The sequence below is a fragment of the Aphelocoma coerulescens genome, chromosome 9, assembly GCF_041296385.1.
Source record: "Aphelocoma coerulescens isolate FSJ_1873_10779 chromosome 9, UR_Acoe_1.0, whole genome shotgun sequence".
NCBI lineage: Eukaryota > Metazoa > Chordata > Aves > Passeriformes > Corvidae > Aphelocoma > Aphelocoma coerulescens.
Window position 1 is genome coordinate 22,370,086 of NC_091023.1, and position 24,338 is coordinate 22,394,423.

Sequence of the window (24,338 nt, forward strand, 5' to 3'; positions counted from 1 at the left end):
CTCAGTCGAAATTGCCCAGTGTCCTATTTTTAGAGGTGAATGTAATCATGCTGAGCTTTCTCACCAGCTTTGCTCGCTGTTATATTCCCTGCAACCCCTGCTGAAGCAGGAGAAGCCATAAGGAGGCAGGTTCCTTGACTTTGGGATTTGAATTTGCCCTCCTCCTGCCCCACTGTGGCTTTCCTGTGGATTTTTGGCTCCTGGAACCAGGAGGGCAGTGCTGTGTGTGCAGCACTGACCTGCTGCAGTGGCCTTGGCGGATGCTCGTGGATTGTGTGGCTGAACCCTCACGTGGTGTCTCCATGGGGTAGGGGGCTCAGAGGGTGTGCCCAGCTCTGGGCATGTGTCCTCATTCCCTTTCCAGTCTTTCTGTGAGGGTCCTTGGAGGGAGGAGAGGATTCAGGCAGCCAGCCAGGATTGCACAGACCCCCCAAACAGTTTCAAATGTGAGTCCTTGTTTCAGCCAAAAATCCAGGAGGGAGAATACAAGGGAGTCCCTCTGATACATTGGAGCTTGATTGCCCTGAAATGTGTTCTCCAAAGTACATCTAAAATAAGCTAACAGAAAACTCAACCAAACTACTCTCCTTGGTCTTCTTGAGGATGCTTAAGTGATGCTGGGTAACATCTGCTCAGGATCTTCTGTAGGTCTCTGTGACAAGTCACCTTGATGAAGCAAAAACTTTTGTAGATTTCAGAGTTATAAAGATGGGGAAATCTCTTTCTCTTTCCCAGATGGAGTTTGTTGGAGTAAGCCAGCTGTCATTCATCCACGACCTGGGACCAAAGGGCATGTGAGTTGTGAGCTGTGTCTTGTGAGTTATGATTCACTAAGAGCATGGCTTTATACCTAAATGCTGTTAAAATTAATAGCTTTCCTTTCTCAGCAGTAACTGACCGGGGAATATTTTGCCATCTAGATGTGAAAAATTATTACTGTTCAGGCTGAAATGCTACAATTTGGAGAAATGGTTTTGAGACTGGGCTGCTTTGTGAGACAATGCTTATGGGGTTTCCACCTTTCTCTCCCTGCAGCCTGTTGAGCCATTTAATTATCTGCTTCCTGTGCTGTAAACCAGGACCCTGAGCTTCTTAAAACTCCATTATTTTCTTCTGGGCGGGTTATTTTTGCCCTTCACCCAGATTTCTGAGCATAGCACACTTGGGCACAGTTGGAGGTGACAGGAGCCAGCTCTAAGCACAAGGGCTGGGGGTTCAGCAAGCACCCCCTCCAAAATTCCCCCTGCACCTCCAGGTGAGCTGCATCCCCCACCCTGACCCTGTTCCTGTCCTTGCAGAGAAGGGTTCATCATGAAGCGCTCCGGGGGCCACCGCATTCCTGGCCTGAACTGCTGCGGCCAAGGGAGGATGTGCTACCGCTGGTCCAAAAGGTACTGCTGGGGTGGCACAGGTGGGGATGCCACGTGCTCCCTGGGCACACAAAAATCCCCATTTGTCTTTTTCTTCCAAAAACTCTCAGGGAGAGAATCTTGCTTTTTTTATGAAAGCCACAGAATTTCAGGTTGAAGGGGCCTATTCCTTGCCTCACCCTTCAGTGTGGTGGGTTTTCTCTTCTACTTTGGAGTTCACAGAAGGGACGTGTTACTCCAGAGAAAATCTGGGATTTCCTAGAGCTGACAGAAATGGCAGTGACCTCCCAGACTGCCCAGCTTTCCCTGCTGCGGGAGCACGGGTGGCTTTGTGCCTTCAGGAGGGAATGTGGCTGCTGACCTGCCCCAGGCAGATTTCAGCCTGGTTTTCTGAGCTTCCCTTCCTCAATTTACAAAATGAAAATCAATTAATTGAAACACTCTTTGGACCGCTTCAGGGCGGGATCAAACCAGACGTGACCTGCAGCTCTAAGGAGCTGTTTGGTGCAATTAAACCTGGCATTAAATACATTGCCTCTTGCTTGTTACTGCAGGTATTGAATCCCAGTGTTTTCTCCTGTTCCCGTGTCCTTTCCTGTTTCAGACAGACATCATTTACTGTCCCCATCCCTTTACCTTCTGTGTTAGGTCTCGGTGTTGCCTGGGGCTGCAGCACAGGGAGATGTGTGCTGTGGGGGAGTACCTGTGTTACCAAGCAGCATCCAAAAAATGCAGGGTGTATTTCCTGGAGCACGCCCTTCCTAGGCAAATCTTTCCATTTGAAAATCCAAATAGCCCATATCTGCATTACAGCAACAATTTCTTGGTCAATGGAGCTTCCCCAGGTGTTATGCACCTTTGGATTTTAGCATCACCCATGGGCCATCATTAGTTTTATCTTTAATAGTTTTGTTTTCCAAGAAAACCTTTCTGCATTCTTGTGAAGAAAAGGTCCTCTTTCTGCACAGTCTTTCCAACATTTCTTAGTTTAAGTTTGCAGAAGATCTCTATAGTGAGGGCACAAGGAGATAAAGATGTGACCTTCCTTCAGGTCAAATCATTAAACTGTCACAATTTATGGAAAAAAATACCTTTTCTACATGATATTCCTCAGTTAACCCTTCATTGTGTTATCCAAGCTGTAGTGGGGACAGTAGCACATCCAGCTCTGATGGATCTCCATTTTCTTTTAGAGCCTAAAAAGGGAGTGGGAGAAGTGTTTGAGTGGGATTCTGTACAGAATATCACAAGTGGGACACTAAATTCCCATCTTGGCCCACTGGGACTGACAGTTTATGCATTAATAAATAAGCAAATAACAGTAGTACTTCCCAGAGAGGGTTATTTAAAGGAAGGATTTTAGGACATGGAGGAGGATAGTGGGGTGAAGCTGTGAATGGGCACAGGCAGAACTCCTCAGGCATGTAGAGCTGCCAGGGAAAAACAGAAGGGAGAATACTTGGAAATATACCCTGTGGGATGTTTAAGAGTGAAAATATGGGCCAAATAGAGAGGGGAGGTATTTTGGCACCAAGTGAGAGGTGATGCCAGGTAACTTTTTCAGGGCTCTGAAAGCAAGAAAAAAAATTATGGGATCTAATAAAAAATTATGGGAAGTAGATGAGGAGCTGAGCCTGTTACTAAAGATACAAGAATGAACAGATTTTTGCAGTGTTTTGTGTTGCTTTGTGTGTTTCTGAGTGTGCAGAAGAATGAGGCAGAGGTCTGGTGATGGAGACCTGTGTGGGACAGAGGGGGCTGGTTACCCCAGCTACGCTGCAGGGGGAGAAAAAATTAGAAATGCCATTCACAGTAAAATATGTGTTTTTTCCCAGAGTTGCCTTCAGGCTACAGTATTTATGTAAAACCTGCCGGTCATCCCTCCTCATGTATTTCTAACAGAGTGCCTGTTGCTTGGCAATAAAAGCTTTCCAAAATGCCTTGTTCATATATTTTGATAGGAGTGAAAGTGATCCTAGCATCAGAATTAATGTTAGAAATGTCACATAACTCCCATATAGCATACAAGCTGAATAAAAATCAGGGATGGAGGAATCCTTGTTGTGCCTTGCCTCGTGCTAGGAGGTTTACGACCAGGGATTTTCTCATGGGTTTTGTTAAACAAGGGAACTGGTATTTTTAAAGACTCCTGTAAAAAGGAGTTATGGAAATAACTGTAAAAGTCCTGTATTGAATTTAAACTCATTACCCAAGTTCATAAAATAGACACTTTTCTGCTCAAGAAAACCACCCCCTGGTCTAGCTCCTGAGAATAATTTACCATTTAGTAGATTTCCCTGATAAATGATTTGCACTTGTTTTGAAGAAGCACTTTTCCATTTTAATAGCTCTTTTCATGGCTCATGTTTTGAGGCCTGGCATGAGTGTGAAATCCAGGTGACGTGGTTGCTGTGTCCATACAGGTGGCTGGTGGTGAAGGACTCGTTCCTGATGTACATGAAGCCTGATTCAGGGGCCATTTCCTTTGTCCTGCTGGTTGATAAGGAATTCAGCATCAAGATAGGCCAGAAAGAAACAGAAACGAAATACGGGTTGCAGATTGACAATCTCTCCAGGTAAGAAAACAACTTGGTTTATCCCCTTTTAGTTTGCTTTTGCTTTTTTAAGGAGGAATCGATGCCACTCTGCAGGAGTGGTTAACAAGCCTGGATGGCTGCTGCTGGTGTGCTCAGACCTGCTGGGGATTTGGCCCTCATGCTGATCATTTCCAATGTCTTAATGAGGTGTTTGGAGCCTCTGTTTGTCCATCCCTGCGGTTATTGCTGGGGTCTGGGGGCATGGTGCGTGCTGAGTTGCACAGTCTTGTTTGGCAGCAGTTGCTTAGGTAATTTTTTAGGCACTCTAGTCTCTTTATGCTGCAAGCAGGGATGTTCTCTTCTGCATCCCAATGGAGTATTACTGAAGAGACATACTAGTGGGGGATAAAGAGATATGTAGTATTTTTATGTTAGTGCACAGTATAAATTCATCTCTTAAAAATACAACATTAGCTGGCTCCAACTCCCAAGTTAAGCTGGTGCTAATAATTTAAACATGGGTGGTTTTTTTGTGCCTGGCAGTGCAATACTGTTAGTCACTCAGAGCAGCTCAGTGCTGTGCATTCTTTTGCAAACAAAACAGTCAAGTCCCTACTTTTTTGTGTAAATAAAACATGAGTGGTACAGATGCATTTGCCAACATGGACAGGCAGAGAGGAGCAACCCAATTAAATGGAAATGGCTTCAGCCTCCTGCCCTGTGCATCGTGTGTTCTTACAGGTCGCTGATTCTGAAGTGTAACAGCTACAGACATGCCCAGTGGTGGAGGCAGGGCATAGACGAGTTCATCCGGAAACACGGCAAGGACTTTCTGACGGAGCATCGCTTCGGCTCCTACGCGGCCGTGCAGGAGAACACCCTGGCCAAGTGGTGAGGGCCTGCTACCTGCCTGCCCTCAGCACCCCGGCTCTGATGGACAGATCTGGTAGCTGTGGGGGCTGGTGATAATGAAAGAAGTTGCAAAAAAAAAAAAAAATGGGGCTTTCTTCAGCAGGGACAGAGTAGCAGTGCTGGTGGCAGGAGCTCTACGTCACAGCTCGTCGCGTTTTGCAGCTTCAAGTTGTATTTGAGTTTGAAAGCGTTGGGTATTTGTCATTGTAAGGATAAAAAGAAGAAAAGGGAATCAGCAAATGCAGAGCTGGATATAGTCAGAGGGTGACTGAGCTGTATGCACACAGCAGTCCCTGAGGAATCCTTCTGTCCCCCGTGTAACCTGATTGCGTTAATCCATTCCCAGCAGTGCCTCAAAAACTGGATTCTGGCTGTAAGCAGACCAGTGCTTTCACTGCAGCTTCTGCCTTGTGACAAGTGCTGCCTGAGTACTTTCTATAAATCAAAGGAAACACCACTCCACCATCCTTTCCTGAGAGACAAACCTGGCTTGCATGTCAAGCAGAACCCAGGAATATTGTGTGAAGTTAGCAGAAGTGCCAAGTGGCACTTAGTACTCCCTTACTGTGCTGTTTCATCAAGTTACTGATAACAGCATTGAATTCTCCCTGCGTGTTGTCCTGATTCTGGAAATTAGGATTGTGTTTGCTTTTGAGAAGAGAATGTAAATGTCATTAACACAGAACCCTGTCGCTCTTCAGCTGTGTACTTTGTTTAATGAAGGGGAGGAGGCATAACTCTGCACCCTGTCTGCTTTTGCAGGTATGTCAATGCCAAGTGGTACTTCGAAGATGTCGCCAATGCCATGGAAGCTGCTAAGGAAGAAATTTTCATCACAGATTGGTGGTTCGTACTGACATGTTTGGGTGTTGCCCAGCTGTCTCTCCGGGGACGCTCCTGACAATGCGGCACTGTTCGGGGCCCTACAGTATGGCAGCTAGCCCTGCAGCCAGATGGTTTGGCAGCACACCCAAACCTCTCCTTGTGTTGTATTCAAAGGCCTTTTCAGGAGGGCTGGCAGCAAAAGCGCATGCTTCAGATCAACAGCTTGGTTGTCTCCCTCCATGGAAATGCCCGAAATCGCACGGAGGCACCACCTGAGCTGCAAATGTGGTGGCTTGAGGGGCTCATTGGGAGTGTAAATTGCTGCAAACCTGAGGGGCATGGGTGTCTTTCAGCGTGTAAGGGAACAGGGATGCTCAACAGTGCTCTTGCCATGGGATCCTGCATGGGATCCTCCTTTTAGCCTCTCCTCACTGCCTTGAGAAGCCTTATGCCAGTGATGAGAGCATCTTGTGAGTGTGTCCTTTTGGTCTACTCTTGAATGGGCCAGATGAGGGAGGAGAGGAGTTTCGTCACCCTTTCTGAGCTGTGTGTCTGCCAAAGGGCCTGGCTTTGCCCGCTTGTTACCTAGTTTACGTGCTTATACAGTGCTCTGGTTCCTGTTTGTGGCAGGAAAAGGGTTCTCTCACAGACTGGGCAGAGTTTCTTGGCTGGGTGCTGGTTGTGGCTGCCCATGTCCTGCCTTTCTGGAGATCAGTCTGCCTGAGCCAGCCTGGGCCATGGGCATGGGAGTCTTCCAAGACATGATTCAGATTTCCTGTGCACCTTGGACATGGCTCTCTCCTCTTTCTCTGTCTGAAATGAACCTGTTGCTGCTTATCTGCTGCCTCTGGGTGCTGGGAGAATTTGTTTCTAGGAGGAAATTATTATGAGAAAACTACATACCATGTTAGCATTTAGTGGGGTAAATCTGTTTCCTGCCATGACCACAGTTAAGCCTAATGCTCATGGATCCCCATATGCAACATCAGGTGGCAGTTCAAGAGCATCCCATTTCAGACCCATTGTCTCTTACTTAGTGTTTTATTCAGACAGTTGTTAAAGTATCATGGAATTCCAAAACTTTCTGGAAACTTGGTGTATGAGATAAAACCAGGATGTAGCAATATGCTTTATGCAAGCCCAAGTTCCCATGCTTGGTACAAAAGTAAAGGAATGAAGTTCTGTCACCTTGCTGTGCAGGAGTTAGATGAGATTGCTTAACTATTTCTTGTAATTCTTGAAGTGATAAAATACCCTGTTGAGAGATCCTATTGCTTTGTCTTTAGGCAGCAAAGAAAATTCAGCACAAATCTGTTCTGTTCAGATAGCTCAAGTGCCAGGAAAACTGAAATCCCACTCTTACTTATTTTTTCAGTCTGCATATTTCTTTCAAACCTACCTTGGGGTTTTCTTTTGTTGCATCTTTCTTTCACAGATAGAGTCCAGATTCCCCTATTTATACATCACTGTTCAGCTGGTCTCATGGGTTGTTGAATATGAAGATGAATGTGCTAGACATGTCCCCTGCCCTCTGTGATGCTCAGTTATTAAAGAACAAAGAGCAAGATATTGGAGAATGCCTCACTCTGAGACATGAGCTTTCACATCCACTTTATTTAAACTTCAATTCCTTTGCTTCCCAAGTTGGTTATTTAGACCAGTGCTTTGTTTGCAGGCTACATCTGCTGTGTTTTTTATATAGCTTTATCTTCCCAGGCTGAGCCCAGAAATTTTCATGAAGCGACCTGTGGTGGAGGGGAATCGCTGGCGGCTGGACTGCATCCTCAAGAGGAAAGCGGTGAGTGAGCTCCAGCTGCACCCTTCACCCTGCACCGCCCAGCCAGGGGGTCATGCTGGGCCTGGAGCACTTCCACCATTCATTTTGGTAGAGATGAGAGTTAAAGCCTCACATCAGATGGCCTTGGAAAAGCACGTGTTTTGATTTGTTCGCCTTGTTTGGGGTTGGAAGAGCTCAGAGGCAGAGGGGTGGGTCCTCTGGTTGCCCCGGGTTTGGGTCACTTCTGCCTTGCTTTACGGCTGCCCCAGTTCCTGGTGGGGTCAAAGACCTGCCGATGTCTGGTGCTCTCCATGGGGTTCATGTAATTTAGAGGTACAGGGAAGGCTTTTGTGAACTTTGTGGTGTGTTTATGGGTGTGGGCTGTGCTCCAGCTGTTCACACACCCTGCAATAACACCGGTGCTAAAAAGAGCTTGCTCCATATCAGAAGTGAGTCACAAGGTTTATTCCTGTGTCTGGGAAACTTCTTGGACTATTGTTGTAGTAGAAGGCCAGAAGTCCACGTGGACACAGACTTTAAACTAAAAGGGGGCAGGTTTAGATTAGATGTTGGGAAGAAATTCTTCTCTGTGAGGGTGGTGAGGCCCTGGCACAGGGTGCCTGAGGAATTGTGGCTAGCCCATCCCTGGAGTTGTTCAAGGCCAGGTTGGATGGAACTTTGAGCAACCTGATCTAGTGGAAGGAGTCTCTGCTCATGGCTGGGGGTGGAACGAGACGGTCTTGAAGTTGCCTTCCAACCCAAACCATTCTGTGATTCTGTTACATGCTGAAATAGTCTTTGACTTTTTCCCTTTCCAAGCCAGTTGTCATCAAAGTCTTCCACATACCTAGATAAAAAATGAGAGCTTTGTGTCTGACTGTTGTTAATTTGGAATTACTCTTATTTTCTGGCAAAAATAAACTGGCCACAAGGCATCACTCAAGAAAAGGAGGAATTTGGCTTCTTTTTGTCACATTGACATGGATTTTCTTATGGCCATAAAAACATTGTGAGAGTGATCAGGAGAGTGAGGTCAGTCCCTGGAAATGCTTGCTCTGTCACTTGTGGAGTTTCTTTGACTCAACAGGGCAGTCAGCAAGCTGATGTCAAGGTGTAGGGGTAAGGTTGTCCTTCCTGTGCGTGCAGTGCTGCCTTGGACTCCCCTGGCTGCAGTGGAGAGCAGAATATCATCCACGATTTGGAGATTGCCTAAACTCTTGGTAGCAGCTTTATGGGAATAGGAATTTAAAAGGTTGTGGAAAGTTTAGGTTCCAACTTTAAGCTGGAAAACTCTAGTGCAAGCTTTTAATGCATGCTGATTTATGGGAAGTGGGGGTGTCCCAGTGTGTGACCAGTATTTGCCAAGGTTTGGGAGGCACTTGGCACGTTTGAAAGTGCTTTAGCAAGAGCTCTTAGAAACCTTCCCATGGATACAATGCTGGTCGCAAAAAGCACCATGTTTTTAGCACTGCTCAGTGTATTCCAGGAGCTTGTTTAGCTCTACCAGCAGAAAGAACCCCTTTGCTGATGTTGAGTTAGTGACATCCCCTTCAGGAGAGGGATGTCCGTGTGACCTTACTGGTCTTGTCATCCTGCAGAGACATTTAACTGTGGGCAGCCCTCAGGGCAACACGAAGCAGCAGAACACTGAACTTGAGTGGATGAACATGATAGGAGTGAATCACGCTTGCAAAATCCACCTCAAAGGGTGTGTAAAAGGAGCTGCTGTAGGAATGACCTACATGGGTCAACTTGGCATAGTTCAGACAAAAACAACAAAACCCACACAAACCCAGGTACTGAGCCCTTCTCAGGAAGCTAGAGAGCTTTCCCAAGGAGGCAGATCCTTCCAGGCTGTGGGGTCCCCATGGTGGATCTGGAAGAGCATAATCAAGAGCAAGTAACCTCAGTCAGGATTTCCATCAGCAGACACAACACATTTACTGCCTCTTGGCTTTTCCTCCCTTCAGAAACGGACGGTATCCATTGATGTGCCTGCCTTCCATGTGTTCCTTTTTTATTTCTGACAGCAACAAGGAGTGAGAATTTTTGTTATGCTGTACAAAGAGGTGGAGCTTGCCCTGGGGATCAACAGTGAATACAGCAAGCGGACGCTCATGCACCTCCATCCAAACATTAAGGTAATTGCACAAGGCTGTGTGGAGGGTGTTTGCATTCAATTGTTCTTTTGATGGCTGGTGCTGACCCTGGTGTATTTGGGTGGGCTCTGCAAGTTCAAGTTTCCCACCATTGCAGTGGGAATAGTCTGACAAGACTCACTCATATAGTGACTGCCACATCTGGCAGTTTCATTTCTTTAGGTTCTAGTGGAACATAAAATTGCTGAGTTTAGATTTGCCGAAGCAACTATTCGCCTTAATACACAAGAAGCCTATTTCATGTGACAAGTTAATGGGGTTACATCAAATGGAAAATTACAATTTGAGAATGTTGTCTCATTTCAGCATTTCTATTCAAATGTGAATGATGAGAGTCAACACTGGGCGTTAACGTTCCCACCACAGAAGAACAGCATTGCACTGTCCTGTGCTGGTACGCTGCTGTTCTGGCACTGAGCAGGAAATCAGGTGTGACAAACCAGTAGATAAGGCTAGATCCAGTCTCTTAAAGTTAGAGACACATATACCTTAATGAGCAGTAAGATACTTGTTATGCTGGAATAATTGATTTATTTTCACTTGATTAGTTGCCACAGTGAAGGGAAGCATCCGTTCATCATCTTCACAGCAAAACTGGACGATATGCACAAGCTGTGTCACAGGTTTTGGGAGCAGCCAGATGAAATTCGGTAGCTTTTTCTCCAGGAAGCAAGTGTAATGGCTCTAACACAAAAAATAAAACTCTAAGCTTAGGTATAGAAATTAGGGTTCCATAAACACTTGTCAGAAAGAAACTCCTAAACAAATGCCGAACAACTTGATTTTAAGTAGGGGGAAAAAAACACCCGATTTCTGATTTCACTTGTGTGGTGGCAGCAACCAAAGAAGTGACTCAGATCACCAATATGTTGTTTTCTTTCGGAGCAGGCTCTCTGTTTGAAAGCTCAGCTATTACAGCTCAACTGAAGCAGTTTCTTTGATGATGGTCCTCTTAGGAAACTGTTGTAAGGGTGACCTATCCCAACATCAGTAACCATTGCTGCTTGGGATTCCTGCCTCCTGGGGAAACACCTGCCTCCCATATGGCTGACCCCAGCTATGGGGCAATTGATTAGCTTCAGTAATTGCATCCACTAACAACTCCAATGTTTCCCCGTCATCCCAAGCAGCCAGAAAAGAGCTGGACAGCTCTCTGCCTGGAAATATTTAAATTTGACAGCTGTGCTGAGCTCGGGTGCTGGTTTCCTCCACAGGTGATGAGGCACCCAGACCACGTGTCCTCCTCCGTGTACCTGTGGGCCCACCACGAGAAGCTGGTGATTGTTGACCAGTCCGTGGCCTTCGTGGGTGGCATTGACCTGGCGTACGGGCGCTGGGACGACGACGAGCACCGCCTGACCGACGTGGGCAGCGTCAAGCGCGCCGCTGCCGTCAAGTCGGTGTCCACGGCCAACCTGGCAGTAAGTGGGCTGGGTCCAGCTGGTGGCCACAGTCAGCCATGGCAGGTCTGTGGCAGGGATGGAATGGGCTGTGTCCTCTTCTGAGCATAAGGTTGGGTTTTGGAGCTTTCATGACAAATAAGTGATGAGGAGGAAGGATCTAAGCATCAAATGACTCTTTAGGGCCAGGTGCTGACCAGCCCTTGCTAGGGCATGGAGATGAGAGAGCTGAGTTTCCCCTGGAGCTTGGAACAGTAGCCACAATTTGAAGTCTGTGTTCTTAAAATCATGGACTCTTAGAATGGTTTGGGTTGGAAGGGATCTTAAAGATTATGTTGTTCCAACCCCCATCATGGTCAGGGGCACCTTCTACTAGACCAGGTTGCTCCATGTCCTGTCCAATCTGGCCTTGAACACTTCTAGGGATGGGGCATCTACAGCTTCTCTGGGCAACCTCTCTTTTCTTAACAAAACTTAGAAATGCAGAGTAAGCACTTGCAGAGTGCTGTGAAATTTTCATTATTCATGCCCTCAACAGCTGCCTTGTTTGCTGAGCTTTCTGGTAACCTGGGTCTGTATGCAACCACATGTCTCTCAAAATTTGTGAGGTGTAGGTTGATGAGAGTTTCAGGGGGAGTAATAATCCAGAGTAAATTTATGGAATCAAATGCTGCTAATATTACTAGGCTTTCCTAGTGGGTGCCTCCTCAGTACAGACTCTCCCCAGAAAGCATGCCTAGTTCCCACCAAAGTGTGTCTGTCACAGAGCAAAAATTGATTTGTTGTTTCTGAGCACTGATCTGCATGAGAATCTGTAGTTAGAGGGGGACCTCTTCATACCTGACCTGCAGCCATGTCTTGTGTCTATTAAGTCTGCAGCGGAGTCATCTGAACGTGTCCCCCTGCAGCCTCAAGCTCTGGCCCCAGAGAGCCACTTGTTTGAGAGAAATGCTGACGATGCCCCAGACACATCAAAAATGAAAGGAGTAGGAAAACCCAAAAAGTTTTCAAGGTTCAGTATTTACAAGCACCTGCACAAGCACGGCATGCACCACGCTGACAGCGTCAGCAGCATCGACAGTGAGTCAAGTAAGTGATGTTCAACTAAATAATGTATATAAAGGATGTGTGGAGGTGGGTGGGTGGGTGGGTGTATGTGCACATTCACATGATTTCCAGGGCAATGTGTTCTTTGTATGGAAGGAAAGTTGACAAGTTACCTAACTATCAGAATAATAACTATGTGTAGTCAACATGTAAATTTGTGTCGCTGCAAAATACAGAAGAAAGGTTTTATGTGGATTATTTATTTAGCTAATTAGCAATTTTCATGAGCCATCAGATGATGTGATACAGTGTATGTGATTCTTAATGTTTGTATTGTTGGAAAGTGTTTGTTCCTGCAAGAGAGAATTGAATTTTTCATTTTTCAACTTGGATTTATTTTAACAAGCAAATAATTCCTGAATGGGATTATCCCCTCTCCTAGACTAGTGTTAAAAGCTAGGTTTTAAATAAGTTCACTTAAATGGAAATATTCCAAATTTACCCACTTACTAGAGAGGAGAGACTGTTCAACAGTTGAATATTTAAATGCAGCTTTTAACTACCGACATTAAAGACAACTTCAGTGCTAAAATTACAAGGATCAGCTTGGCAATTGTTCCAGCATGAAATCATTCCTGAAAGTCCTCAGCTCCTGAAGATGCGGGAACTTACTGGAATTCCCATCCCTCCCTGCAGATCTTACTCCTGCCTCTGGCTCCTTGTGGGAGCATTGGTTGCACTCAGCTCAGGACACCATGGCTTTGTACTTTATTACATCTGTTTGGGTTAAAACCAGCTGGGTGCTGAATTTGGTCTTTTGCTTTCACTCGTAGTTTCAGCAAATTGCTGTCTGGTTTGAGCTCCTGTGTGCCAGGTGTCTTCAGACAGGAGCAGGCACCAGGGTGGCAGAGGTGGACGTGTGTTTTTGCCATGAATAGAGCATCTTGACTTTCTGCAGGTTACTCTAACCCCACTAGGAGCCAACCGAATATAATCCAGAGTTTAAGGCCCCATCTGAAAATGTTCCATCACCACAGTGAATCCAAACAGGGGCTCGCTGAGCCTCGGGAGGGTAAGTGGAGGAAGGTAGAGCTGTGGACCCCTTCAGGCTTTAGCTGCTGATGTTTTTGCATTATAACTATGGTGAGAGTGAGGTTGGGTGCCAGGATCAGTCTTCCTTGCATGTTGTTCTCCCAGCATCCTTCTCTCTCCTCTGTGGGCATCCTGGCAGAACAGCTTCTCCAGAAACTACAAATACTGCAGCATAAATAAATAAGAAATAAAAAACCCAAAACAAAACAATAACAGCAAACCCAAAATCAAACAAAAAACCCCAAATGAGCAAACAAAAAATTTGCAATACTGACAGCAGGGAGCAGTAGCAGAAATAGTTCTGATTCTGGTATGTGATGATTTCAGCAGCTCTCATCCTGTAAAGGAAGGAGCTGCTGGGAAGTTCTGTAATGGATATTTTTAAAGGAAGCCTGATGCAGGAAGACATGCAAACAGAGAGAGGAAACAGCAGAGTGGCTGCTGCCACTCCTATGTTTGGACAAAGACTTGGGTCCCCCCTTGGGTCCCTAATTAAAGCCAAGGAAAGCACACTCAGCTGAGGCAGGAGTTGTGTGGTTGCGAGCACCGAACTCTTCCCATCTCTGGACTGGTGCTGGAAGGGCCTGTCCCAGTGTGGTACCTTTTCAAGATGCCTTTGGGTTCAGGAACAGAGTGAGGAGCAGTTCTTCAGCATCTTCCTCTTGCAGACATCTTCCTCTAAGGCGTTAATTGCCAATTGTAAAATATTGGTTACAAAGTGGTGGCAGGCAACAAAGCACTTCCATGTCTTTGTGGAAGCGATGTGCAGTGTCCCCTGTGGCCGTTGGTGCTCGTTCATGAGTCACTGTGCAGTCACCGGAGCTCGGCACACGGAGCGTGTGCTGGCTGTGTCCCACCATTCCCCTTCCCACTCGGGCACGCCCAGTCAGTGATTCCCCAGCTCCACCTGGACTCCTGCTAGGAGCTCGAGCTTCCCGAGGCAGCTGTGGTGCGAACCTGCTGCATGGCATTTCTGGCATGGCTTGGCTCAGCTCGGCTCAGCGGGGTCGCAGCGGCGCTGGCAGGGCTTGCTTTGTGTCTTGTGCTGCTGCCAGTGTGTGTTTTGTTGACTGCTCAAAGTCGTGGGGTTTGTTTCTTTTTCTAAGGGGTTTTATGGTTACCTGGTGGTGTGGTTGGGTTAGGAGGAGGTTTCTGCTCGTGGCATTGTTGTATAATCACTGCATTAGTATTTGGTGTCACAGATGAAGGCTGCTCTCAGGGTCAGGAAATAACACCAGTTAACTGTTTATGGTCTAAGCCAACATTTTTGGATTTTTTAAAAGCGAGGAAAAAGAGTTCACTGCACCAAAATATGTGCTCTAGAAAAAGGGATCCTGTTAGAAGGGAATAACCCTGTCTATGATATTTTAGACTTTTTTTCATCAACACACATTTGGAATTCAGGATTCATTTGTTCAACGTGTAAAATTGTATCAAAAATGTGATTGCTGTTTGGAAAAACCAAAATAAAACTAAAAAGACCCACAATACTTCATGAGGGAACATGAACATCTCATTCTAGTTAATGAAGACTAGTTCTGTTAGAGGAGATACACCCTGCTAGAGAGGCAAAATAATAAACTCTCTAGCAGAGAAGGTGGAATTAGCTCTCTATTAATGTAAAGTACACGAAGTAGATGATATACATTATGTGGACTGCCATATGGGAGTATTTAGGTGTTACTGAACTGGGGAAAGGCAAATGGTTTTAGGGTGATGTAGTCCAAGATAAAATTCAGCCATCTGCTTTTCATTTCCATAACAGACTCCTATACATAACCTGTTCTGATTGTATAAAAAATGCTAAAATAGGGAAGAAGAAGTACTAACATGCATCCCTTGAAAGCAACAGGGAGGACTAGGGAGAAACCAGCTTCAGCTGCTTGGGACTGGCAGGTCCCACCAGAGCTGTTCCATGGAGTGAGTCTCTCACTGCTGTGTGCAGGGGATGGCCATGACTTTGGAGCATGTTTTTGTTTTGTTTGCCTGGGACAGATAAAGGATCCATCCGCAGCCTGAAGACGGGTGTTGGAGAGCTGCTTGGGGAAACCAGGTTCTGGCATGGAAAAGACTATTGCAACTTCGTCTTTAAAGACTGGGTTCAACTCGACAAGCCTTTTGCTGGTAAGTGGGAGTCTTTGCATTCCCCCAAACTTCCTTCTGCACCTTTTTGGTCTCAGCAGACCATATTTTTCCTGCTTCCAAGCCAGAGGTAACGAGGCTGGTTTGGTTTGGCTAGGAAAAAGCAGCAAAACTCCCTTTGAGGGGTTTTGGGGCCAACTGTGCTGTTATGGTCTTGCAGTCCAGGTCATCTGCCTTGTGGGTGCTTGGTGCCATCTCCCAGAAACTTCAGTCTGAGGAGGGGGACACTGTGCTTTTCCATGTTCATGTCCTTTGTCTGAGGCAATTCAACCATGCTCCCCTGTCCCACAGACTTCATTGACAGATACACCACGCCGAGGATGCCCTGGCACGACATCTCCTCCGTGGTGCACGGCAGAGCCGCGCGCGACGTCGCCCGGCACTTCATCCAGCGCTGGAACTTCACCAAGGTGGGTGTGGGTGTCACTGCTGGGGGCGTGGAGATAAGCACAGCCTTGCCTCATCCCCCTGCCCTCTGTAGGCATCTGTTTTATCTCTTTGTGTTGTTCTGATGTGTTGCAAGCATTTTTTCTTTATCTGTTGCAAGCATTTTTTCTTTATCTGTTTCTTTCCCCCCATGCAGATTATGAAACCCAAATACCGGTCCCTGTCCTACCCATTCCTGTTGCCCAAATCTCAGCAAACTGCTAATGAGTTGAAGTATCAGGTGCCCGAGGCTGTTCCTGCCACAGTCCAGGTGGGTGTTGATGGCCTCCTGCTCTCATACTCCTGAGAGGGCTTGTTCTGCATCCTCCCAGGAAGTTTGAATGCCTGACAGACCCTCTGCAAAACTTGAATTTTATAAGATGCAAAACTCTTATCTAATGCAACTCACAGATTAGGTGGTCAGATCCTCAATTGCAATAGAATATAATGCAACTCTTATAGTAGAGAGGCATTAATTTATATCTCCACCTTTGAGGTTAGAGGACCGAAGTGTGTGCAGTACTCAAGTGGTGGGAACACTGACTTTGCATAGCCATGTGGTTTTATGGTTTGTTTTCTGCCACTCTTCATCTCATGCCTAATACTTGGGGTTTATGATTTGAGAAGGCCTGATGGGTTGAGATTACCCACTGAGCATTTATCTCAGATCTCAGAGCAGTCTGCCAGGCCCTGACGCCGCGCTCAGACGGGTTGTGGTCAGTGAGAGCCCAGCACTAAGTGGAGACTCAAGGCTGTTGCTTTCTGCCTTGAACTTCTTCTGCACTTCATTATGCAGCCCTGCACCCCTGTGGGTCCTCTGCAGTTCCACGCAGCCAGCAGTCTGGTTTGTGACAGCCATCCTCACAGTCAGAATTGCCAAGATACCTCTGTGTAAAAGCCCAGTTAGCTCCATCAAGTGCATGTACTTGAATACTGCTGTTACCCAGCAGAAATAGGAACTTGTTGAAGAGTACAAAGTCAAAATAGATATGCTGAAGCAGCAAAACCATTGTGTGTCTCTGTGGATGAAAGATGTATGAAGTAAGAGCAGTTAGACCAAAACCAGGAAAAATGCATGACTTTGCTCTTTGTAAGGAGTGGTCTGTCCAGATGACAGCAATGCTTGGGGAAGCTTAGTGAAATAAGATGCTTTTTTCTGGGTTTGTGGGTTGCCAGGGCATTGTCTGCTCCTCTCTGTGTGGTGTGAGGGATGGGCAGCACAGGGATCTTGTGTCGGGGGTGTTTTACATCAGCCTCCAAAGCAATGCTCACAGCTTGCTGGGAAATTGTCCCCTTCAGGCATCATCCTGCTCCCTGTGGCTGTAAATGCCTCCCTGTCTGTGTCTGACACCAGCTTTCTGGGAAATCTTGTTCTCATGAAGTGATGGGGCTTGTGTCCCCTGAGCACATTTTAACCACAAGATAAGCCACAACTTCTAAATCACGGGGTTTGCTGTAGCAAAAAGTTAAGCTCTACTGATTACAGAACTGGAACCAGTTCCCAAAGGAGAAATTAAACTGAGAACAACCTAGATCCAGCCTGCCTTCAATCCAGCTGCAGAGCTGCTGGCTCAGGGCATCAGGCTGTGGGAGAGGAGGATGGAACTCGAATGGTGACTGTGGAATCCGCAGACTCCGGTGCTGAGTGATGGGTGAGCAGTTGGAAAACCAGCCTGGCCACCACATTGCAGAGGCATTGCAAATAACTGATGCATCCAGGAAATGAGGGGCTGCTCTCAGTGATGCCATTAACAGCAAAAAGAGAGCAGGTTTGTCTTGTAAATTATTCATTTGAAACTACCTTGCTCATTTCTTATTTATGCATCTGTCAAAATAGCCCTGCATGTTAGCCAGATAAATAGAACTAGATGATTTTAGGCTGCAAATATGTTATCCTGAAATGTACCAGCCTTCCCAGTCTGAGGGGAAACTGGTGGGGAAGAGCATTTGGAGCACCAAGCATGGTGGAAGCAGTGAGGGGGGCTGCTCTACCCAGGCTGGGGCACCCTGCCTGGGTGCAGGTCCTCAGGCTTCAGCTGGGTTATGATTTCTGGGTGACCTCCTCAATCTCCAAGGCAGGGATTTGCATGCACATACTAAAATTTTTACTGTCTCCTCCCTAATACCCACACTGGCCTGATTTGCACTGGTCCCCAGGTGACACGAGTGCCCTGAGCATCCCTGAAGTCCCACTGTGAATCCATGAGTGACTCAGTCTCTCCTCCTGATGGAGGTTTCAGATTTGGCTGCTGTAGGAAGTGGGGTCAGGGGAGGACACCTGCAGCCTGAATCTGAACTCCCCTCCTGGTTGCCTTTTTCTGGAGCTCCCAGGGTGTGCATCAGGGCATCCCTGTGTGACTTTTCCTTTCCTGCAGGGACAGGAATATCAACTTCTTGCCTGTCCAGTTAATTCATTTTGGAGCAGAGGGCTCAGGTGCTCACATCTCAGTGGTACAGTTCTGCACAGAAAGAAGCAGATATCCTAAAGTCTTTCACCAACTTTTTATCCAGAAAAACTGGAGCAATATTCTTGTTCTTCTTGATACTGAATCATTTGGCTGGCCAACAGCCAAACCCCTGTTATCCCCATTTGAGTACTGTGTAGGGATTTTCTAGGCAGAAGTTACTGCCCCAAGGTAAAATCCAGCATCCTGGGACTGTCCTTGGCTGTGGGGTGATTGAGGAAAGCCTGGCTGCTGGGCTGCTTGTTTCTGACCTTGTTTGCAAATCTGTCTTCTATTGTGGGCAGATCAGAGGAAGGGAAAACACAAAGGATCCGTGGGGATTGCAATGTTGCTGCAAGCCCAGACCATTGACCTGTCAGCAGCAGATTCCAGCCTCATTGTACCATCTGGTTTTGTTCTCCTCTGTGAGAGGAGAGGAGTAGGAAAGCATTTTTGGGAGGATATGGCACTGACAAGGGCTTTCCCCTGGGCAGGGAGGATGGATGCAGTGTGTGTGGGAAACGCTGTGGAGGTACAGGCTGGGAAGGGGGAAAAGGAGTCAGGCGTGGTCTCTCATCCTCTTTCGTTTGAGCTTTGGGGCTTTGCTCGCAATAGCAACGTAATTTTTGCAAGAGCACATTGATTCTTGCAAGAGTCAAATAGAAATCTGCCAGAGGCAGTGCCAGGTTTTTTTCCATCTCTCAATTTCCACTCCAGAGTTTGCAGTTATCTGCCAAAGGCAGCGTTGCAAAAGATGTGATGTGGTGAGGCAACATCCCGTTCCTGATGGAAATGCAATGAAAGTTTAATGCTCTGGCAGCAGCTGACGCCCTCACCTCTTTGAAGTCGGTGTGAGAACTCGCATTGTTCAGGGTTTATGCACTAGCCCTCAGCAAACATCACATTTATTACCCTTGTATCAGTTAAAGGGATGACAAGCTATTGAGAGGCTTGACGGGGAGGGGAAGGGAGAAGCAGGAGCATGGAGACTCCAGCTCTGGATGGGAGGTGCTCTGCTGGGCAGCATGTGGCCTTTTCTCCCCAGGAAATAGGTTGGGTCTGCCTTTAAATACCTTAACAGGAAAGAGAGAAGTGTGAGATGGAATATCAGTGGTAAGGGAAGGGCTGTGTAGCAGATTTCCAGGTGTGAGTATGTGTGTCTGTGAATGCCACAGCTTTGTGTCCATGGGATGCTGCATTGGTGACCTTGTCCTGCCACCTCCTCACTTGTCCCTGTGGCTGCAGACCTGTTAAAAGTAACTTTATTTTGAGGAGGTGCAAGATGAAACACACTCATTCTGCTGTCCCAGCCAACATTTTCTGATGCCTCTTCTTCCCTTTGCATGGGGACTTGATGTTGTACCCGATGGGAGCTTTTTGGGTGATGCTGTGCCAGCTTTTGGGAATTGCCCGACACATTGTTCTGGGGTGAGGCACAGGGATGATGGTGCTGTAATGGGGGCAGCCCGGGGTGTGGAGTGAGCTGGGGTGCCAGTTATGTGGAGGGATGAGGAGGAATGTAGGGAAGGGCAGGTAGATGATGCACTGGGAAGTCATGGTGCTGGAAAGGGATGGTCCTGAGTGATGGTTCTGTTGTGTTAACTAGCAAAAAAGAACCAAAACAAGGTTGAATATCAGATTTTTGTGCACTAGAAAGCTACAGTCTGCCACTTCCTGAAGTGCAGTTCCAGACTGCTGCACTGGTAAGAGTGGAAATGCTGTGAGCTCCAGTCCAGGCTGCACATGGAAGAATCAGCCTGCTTCCTACCCAGAAAAGCTGTTTTTTCTGTTCTTATTAATGCCTGTAATATCTTATTAATGCCAGTGGTGGAATTTTGCTCAAGATCTTAGTCTGCCATGGTGTGCTCAGTGTGGTTTCAGCAGTGCTCAGCTTGGGATGAGTGGGAACACTCAGCCTTGGCTTTGTAAACAAAATGAGTGATTAAAAACCTTCAGGAGTGAGCAGCATGGCCTTGCAGAGGCTTATGCAGGCAAAAGGCAGCTGTGACCCCAACACTCAGTTTGGGAGACTGCACAGTGCACCCTCCTGTCAGCCAAGAGAGCAGCCAAATAGAAGAGTTGCAGGGCCTGTTTTTTACTGGGAAAAACAGATGTGGGAGAAAGTTCCTGTTGAGGTGAAGGAATTAGCTCAGGAGTCATGTGCTACTTCTTAACAGCAATGGCCCTCAGTGCCACCTCCAGAGATGCTCTGGAGGCGAGAGGATTGATTTGATCAGTTCCCAAGAGATGGGGATTTTGCTGGAACTGACACACATTTCACAGATCCCCCGCCCCTGGATCTTGTGCTGTGTGGGACTGGCCCCGAGTTCTGGTATAATGGTTATATTGAGGCATTTTAAGGCTATTGTTTCAATGTTTTTGTCTTGACAATGTTTAAAGACAGAGGCTAATAATGAGTAACTCTTCTCCCAAGCACGTACTCTGCCAACACTTAATTAAAAACTACATTTCCATCTAGGAAAGCGTCACTTGGGGTGTAGTGTGGCTGCCTCCTGATTCAAAGTGCAGGAGCAGGAGGTGCCACAGCATCTCTGGCTGGGGGGGACGGGATGCTGGCTGCTGTGGGGCTTGCTCAGCCTGGCCCAGAACATGAACAAAGGTTGTTTCTCATGTTGGTTTGGCCCTCTTGCCCAAAAACTGCAAGATGGAGGGGCAAGACATGCCCTGGGGATCTTGCAGGAATCTACTTTAAAAGTGGATTTCCAGTAAAACTAAGAAATAGATGTGGGCAGCTGAACTATTAATTTTAAAAGTCATATCATCACAAATGGGATGGCTTGTGCAAGAATTTGGCAAAAGAAACAAATGACCTTGAGTGCTGAGGACAAAGGCAGGGCCTGCATTATCAGACTGACTGTATGATTCTGTACAGCCTCTCTGGGGGAAAAACACCCTGCCCCAGCTGGAGACCAGCTTTAAAGTGCTGGGCAGGAGATCACTGATGGGATGTGCACCCCTAAAGCTTGGAAATGTAGGTTGTTTTAAAAGCAGTTTATCGTGAGACCTTAAGCAAGAACAAGCATCTGGAGCTGCTCAGGTGGGAGAGGGCAGTAATGCAGCAATGGGACAGGGCTCTTATGTTTTTAATCAAAACATTGCTAAGCATTAGTACTGTTTCTGAATGTCCTTTCTCATGATTACAAATGCAGTAAAAATGTTGCACTTATGCACTTATTACCTTATTTAGTGAAAGCCTGGCTGTGCCAGGGAAGAGCATTGCCTCTGGGAGAATTCAGGTGCCGTGGTGCTGTCCTGGATGGACAGAGCTGACAGTGTCCCTCTCTTGCTTTCCAGGTGATTCGTTCTGCTGCTGACTGGTCTGCTGGCATTAAATACCACGAGGAGTCCATCCACAAAGCCTACATCAGTGTGATAGAGAACAGCAAGCACTACATCTACATAGAGGTGAGTGGTGGGGAGGGAAGGCAGGAGGGTCCTGATGCTCTAGGCATGGCTTGCCCATTACTTCTTGAGGTTTGGTCCTAAGTTTTTATGCATTTAGACAGGTCCACTACCTTCAGTGGTCTTCGGGCCAGACTGATGGCTGTGTACCCTGACAGCCTTCTGACCATGAGGTGGAAAAAGTCGACCTCTCCTTTATAAGGCTCTTTGGAAAATTGCCAGCAGCTTTCATGGCCTGTGCAATAGTCTCCCTGTCCCCTCTGTGGCTTTGCAGTGTCCCCTGTGCATGCCACTCACAGAGAGCTCTTCATCCACACAGCCTTCAGCTGCAGGAGTCTCTTGTGTCAGAGTGACACTCAGTGCTTGCTGAATGGAGATGCTTTTTCTCCTTTTTTTTTTTTAGCCGCTTGTTAGGTTGCTCTTTACATGAACTTTCTAAAGAGTGTGATTAATGAGGACTAATTCATTCCCTAAGCAGGCACAGACACACACATCATTTAATCATAATTTACAAAAGCCTCCACTCCAGTGGCACACAAGCCCAGCTATCTTTAGTTGCTCTTGGTCTGAAATAAAGCATGCAAACATTTTTGGTTGGTTGCTGGCAGTGTCTGACAGTAGCTTTGCTTGCTTTTCCTGCAGAACCAGTTTTTTATTAGCTGTGCTGATGACAAAGTTGTCTGGAACAAGATCGGTGATGCAATTGCTCAGAGGATTCTTAAAGCTCACAGGTAACCTGTTCTTAATGAGGCAGTGGAAGTCTTCCAGGTGCATTTCCATGGTGTGGTGCAAAAAATAACCCCTCAGTGAGCACAGCTGGACAGGAGCTGTGCCAACGCAGAACCGAGGGGGTCGAGCATCTGCATGTGCAGCAGTGAGACTCCTGAGTGGTTTCTTTGCATCCAGAAAGTGATTTTCTGGACTTACCCCAATGTAAATGTATTTTTAACTATGGAGCTTGTTTGAAGGCAAGTCCTTTGTGCTCTGGTTCAGTGACACCTTTGCTCCATTGCCAGCTTGCCTTGAGCTGGGTGGTCAGGCAAGCTCATGGGTGGGAAGAGTGAACTGGGATTTGTGGTTTATTTAAATAGATAGGAGAGGCTTCAAATAGGGGAAGCAAATACATTTTGAGGGTTCTGCTATTGTTTGAACAACTTTTTCTGGTACATCTGCAGGGTGTTCACCACCTCCAGTCTTTGCAAGGGGACCGTTGTTTGTTCCTGGGTGGATGGAATCCAACCATGTTTTAGACACTCCTTCAGCACACCTAGCCCTGTGTTAACATTAGTGCCACAGGTAGTGGCTGGTCTTCACTTTGATCCTGGGCAGTCTTGCTTAAGGTTGCTCCCTGGAGTCTCTTTGAGACATACATTTCATAGTATAAAACTGTGCCCTGCTCTTGCTGGGCTGACATACAGAAAGCTTTCTGAACTTTTCCCTTTCATCTCTCATGGGTTTTTTTGCCATGCACAGAGATGTTTTCTTGCATGGATTATTTTTTCCATATTGTAGTTGTCCAGAACTCTGCAGGGCCTGCTTTTCCAGAGGTCCTCTCTCCAAGGTTGCAGGAATTTTGCTCTTTTTGGCACTTGAGCTTGGAAATACACACTTGGATAAAGGCACCCAACCTGAGACAGCCACCAGAGTGCAGGAAGTGTCTGCAAGGCCACAGGAGCTGCCCTGGGCCAGGCTTTGTTCAGAGCACTGTGGAAAGAGGAGCACTACTGAAACAGGGAGAGCCTGGGTGTTATCTGCTGTGCCATTAACAACGGGGTGGAGTTGCCTGTGATCTGGGTGACCTGCAGTGAATAGCCCAAATAATTGAAATCAGCTAAGGATGAAAAGATGGGATGGATTTTCTCACTGTGGTGAATGAGGAGCAGTGCCAGTGCTGCTGGAAATGCTGTTGCTGTGTTTGTATTGCAGCCTCGAGGCTCACAGGCAGCTGGACACAGCATCTTAGGGCACCTTCCAGTGCCTAAAGGGGCTAGAGGAGAGCTGGAGAGGGACTTTGGAAAAGGCATGTGTGATAGGACAAGGGGAAATTGCTTCAAAGTGAAAAAGGGTGGAGTAGATTGGATATTGGGAAGAAGTTCTGTACTGTGAGGGTGCTGAGGCCCTGGCACAGCAAATTCTCCAGGTAGGTTGTTAAGGTTTTCCCATTATATAAAGTTTATGTAAGGGGTGTCATTCTGTCCAGATACTAAAAGTCTGTCACAGAAGAGGTCACACAGACTCTTAGTGACCCATTTCCAGATGTGATGCTCACTTCTGCAGTACTCCAGTTGTATGCCAGCATTGTGCTGGCTTCATGCTGGCAATTCCTAACCAAGTATAAGGTTCAAATTCTGCATTACCTAAGATTAAAAGTAAATTCAGACCTAATTGGTTTGTATCATAATGCTGATTTTCTAAACTGCCCAAGGCAAACAGCGTTTAATTGTAAGTTAAGGTCTGTAGTGAACTTGTATACTTCTCACTCTTCTAGACTAAATATTTTCTACTGATGTTATTAATAATGTTCTTTTTTGGTTTCCTCTTTTTTTCATGGGTGGCTCTCTAAGCAGTTTAATAAACACTGTCCTTACACAAACAAGCTGCTTTTTGGGGAATGCTTTTGTTGGTAGACCTTTCCCATGCTACAAACAGACTCGGTTTCACAGTCTCTTGTGTCTGGGTAAGGCCTCATTAACTGTTTTTGAGCTCTGCTGGCAAACCAGAGCCAGTCTGCAGTGCCCAGCACAGCTGGAAGGAAGCACTGGTTGAAATGAAAGACACACAGGT

General features: G+C 46.6%; 1 protein-coding gene across 5 annotated transcripts in view; it reads left to right on the top strand.

Annotated features, from left to right (window-relative positions):
- PLD1 (phospholipase D1) overlaps nt 1-24,338 on the top strand; it is a 74,796-nt gene that overhangs the window by 38,978 nt on the left and 11,480 nt on the right. For 3 of the 5 annotated variants that reach the window (XM_069024762.1, XM_069024761.1, XM_069024765.1), the window contains 15 exons: nt 736-794; nt 1,299-1,391; nt 3,794-3,946; nt 4,649-4,798; nt 5,582-5,665; nt 7,361-7,442; nt 9,452-9,562; nt 10,795-11,001; nt 11,853-12,069; nt 12,986-13,099; nt 15,115-15,243; nt 15,553-15,671; nt 15,845-15,958; nt 21,447-21,557; nt 22,197-22,285. In XM_069024762.1, coding sequence (XP_068880863.1) covers nt 736-794; nt 1,299-1,391; nt 3,794-3,946; nt 4,649-4,798; nt 5,582-5,665; nt 7,361-7,442; nt 9,452-9,562; nt 10,795-11,001; nt 11,853-12,069; nt 12,986-13,099; nt 15,115-15,243; nt 15,553-15,671; nt 15,845-15,958; nt 21,447-21,557; nt 22,197-22,285 — 1,832 coding nt within the window. The remainder of the gene's footprint in view (nt 1-735; nt 795-1,298; nt 1,392-3,793; nt 3,947-4,648; nt 4,799-5,581; nt 5,666-7,360; nt 7,443-9,451; nt 9,563-10,794; nt 11,002-11,852; nt 12,070-12,985; nt 13,100-15,114; nt 15,244-15,552; nt 15,672-15,844; nt 15,959-21,446; nt 21,558-22,196; nt 22,286-24,338) is intronic. The other 2 variants (XM_069024763.1, XM_069024764.1) reach the window with 2 other exon arrangements.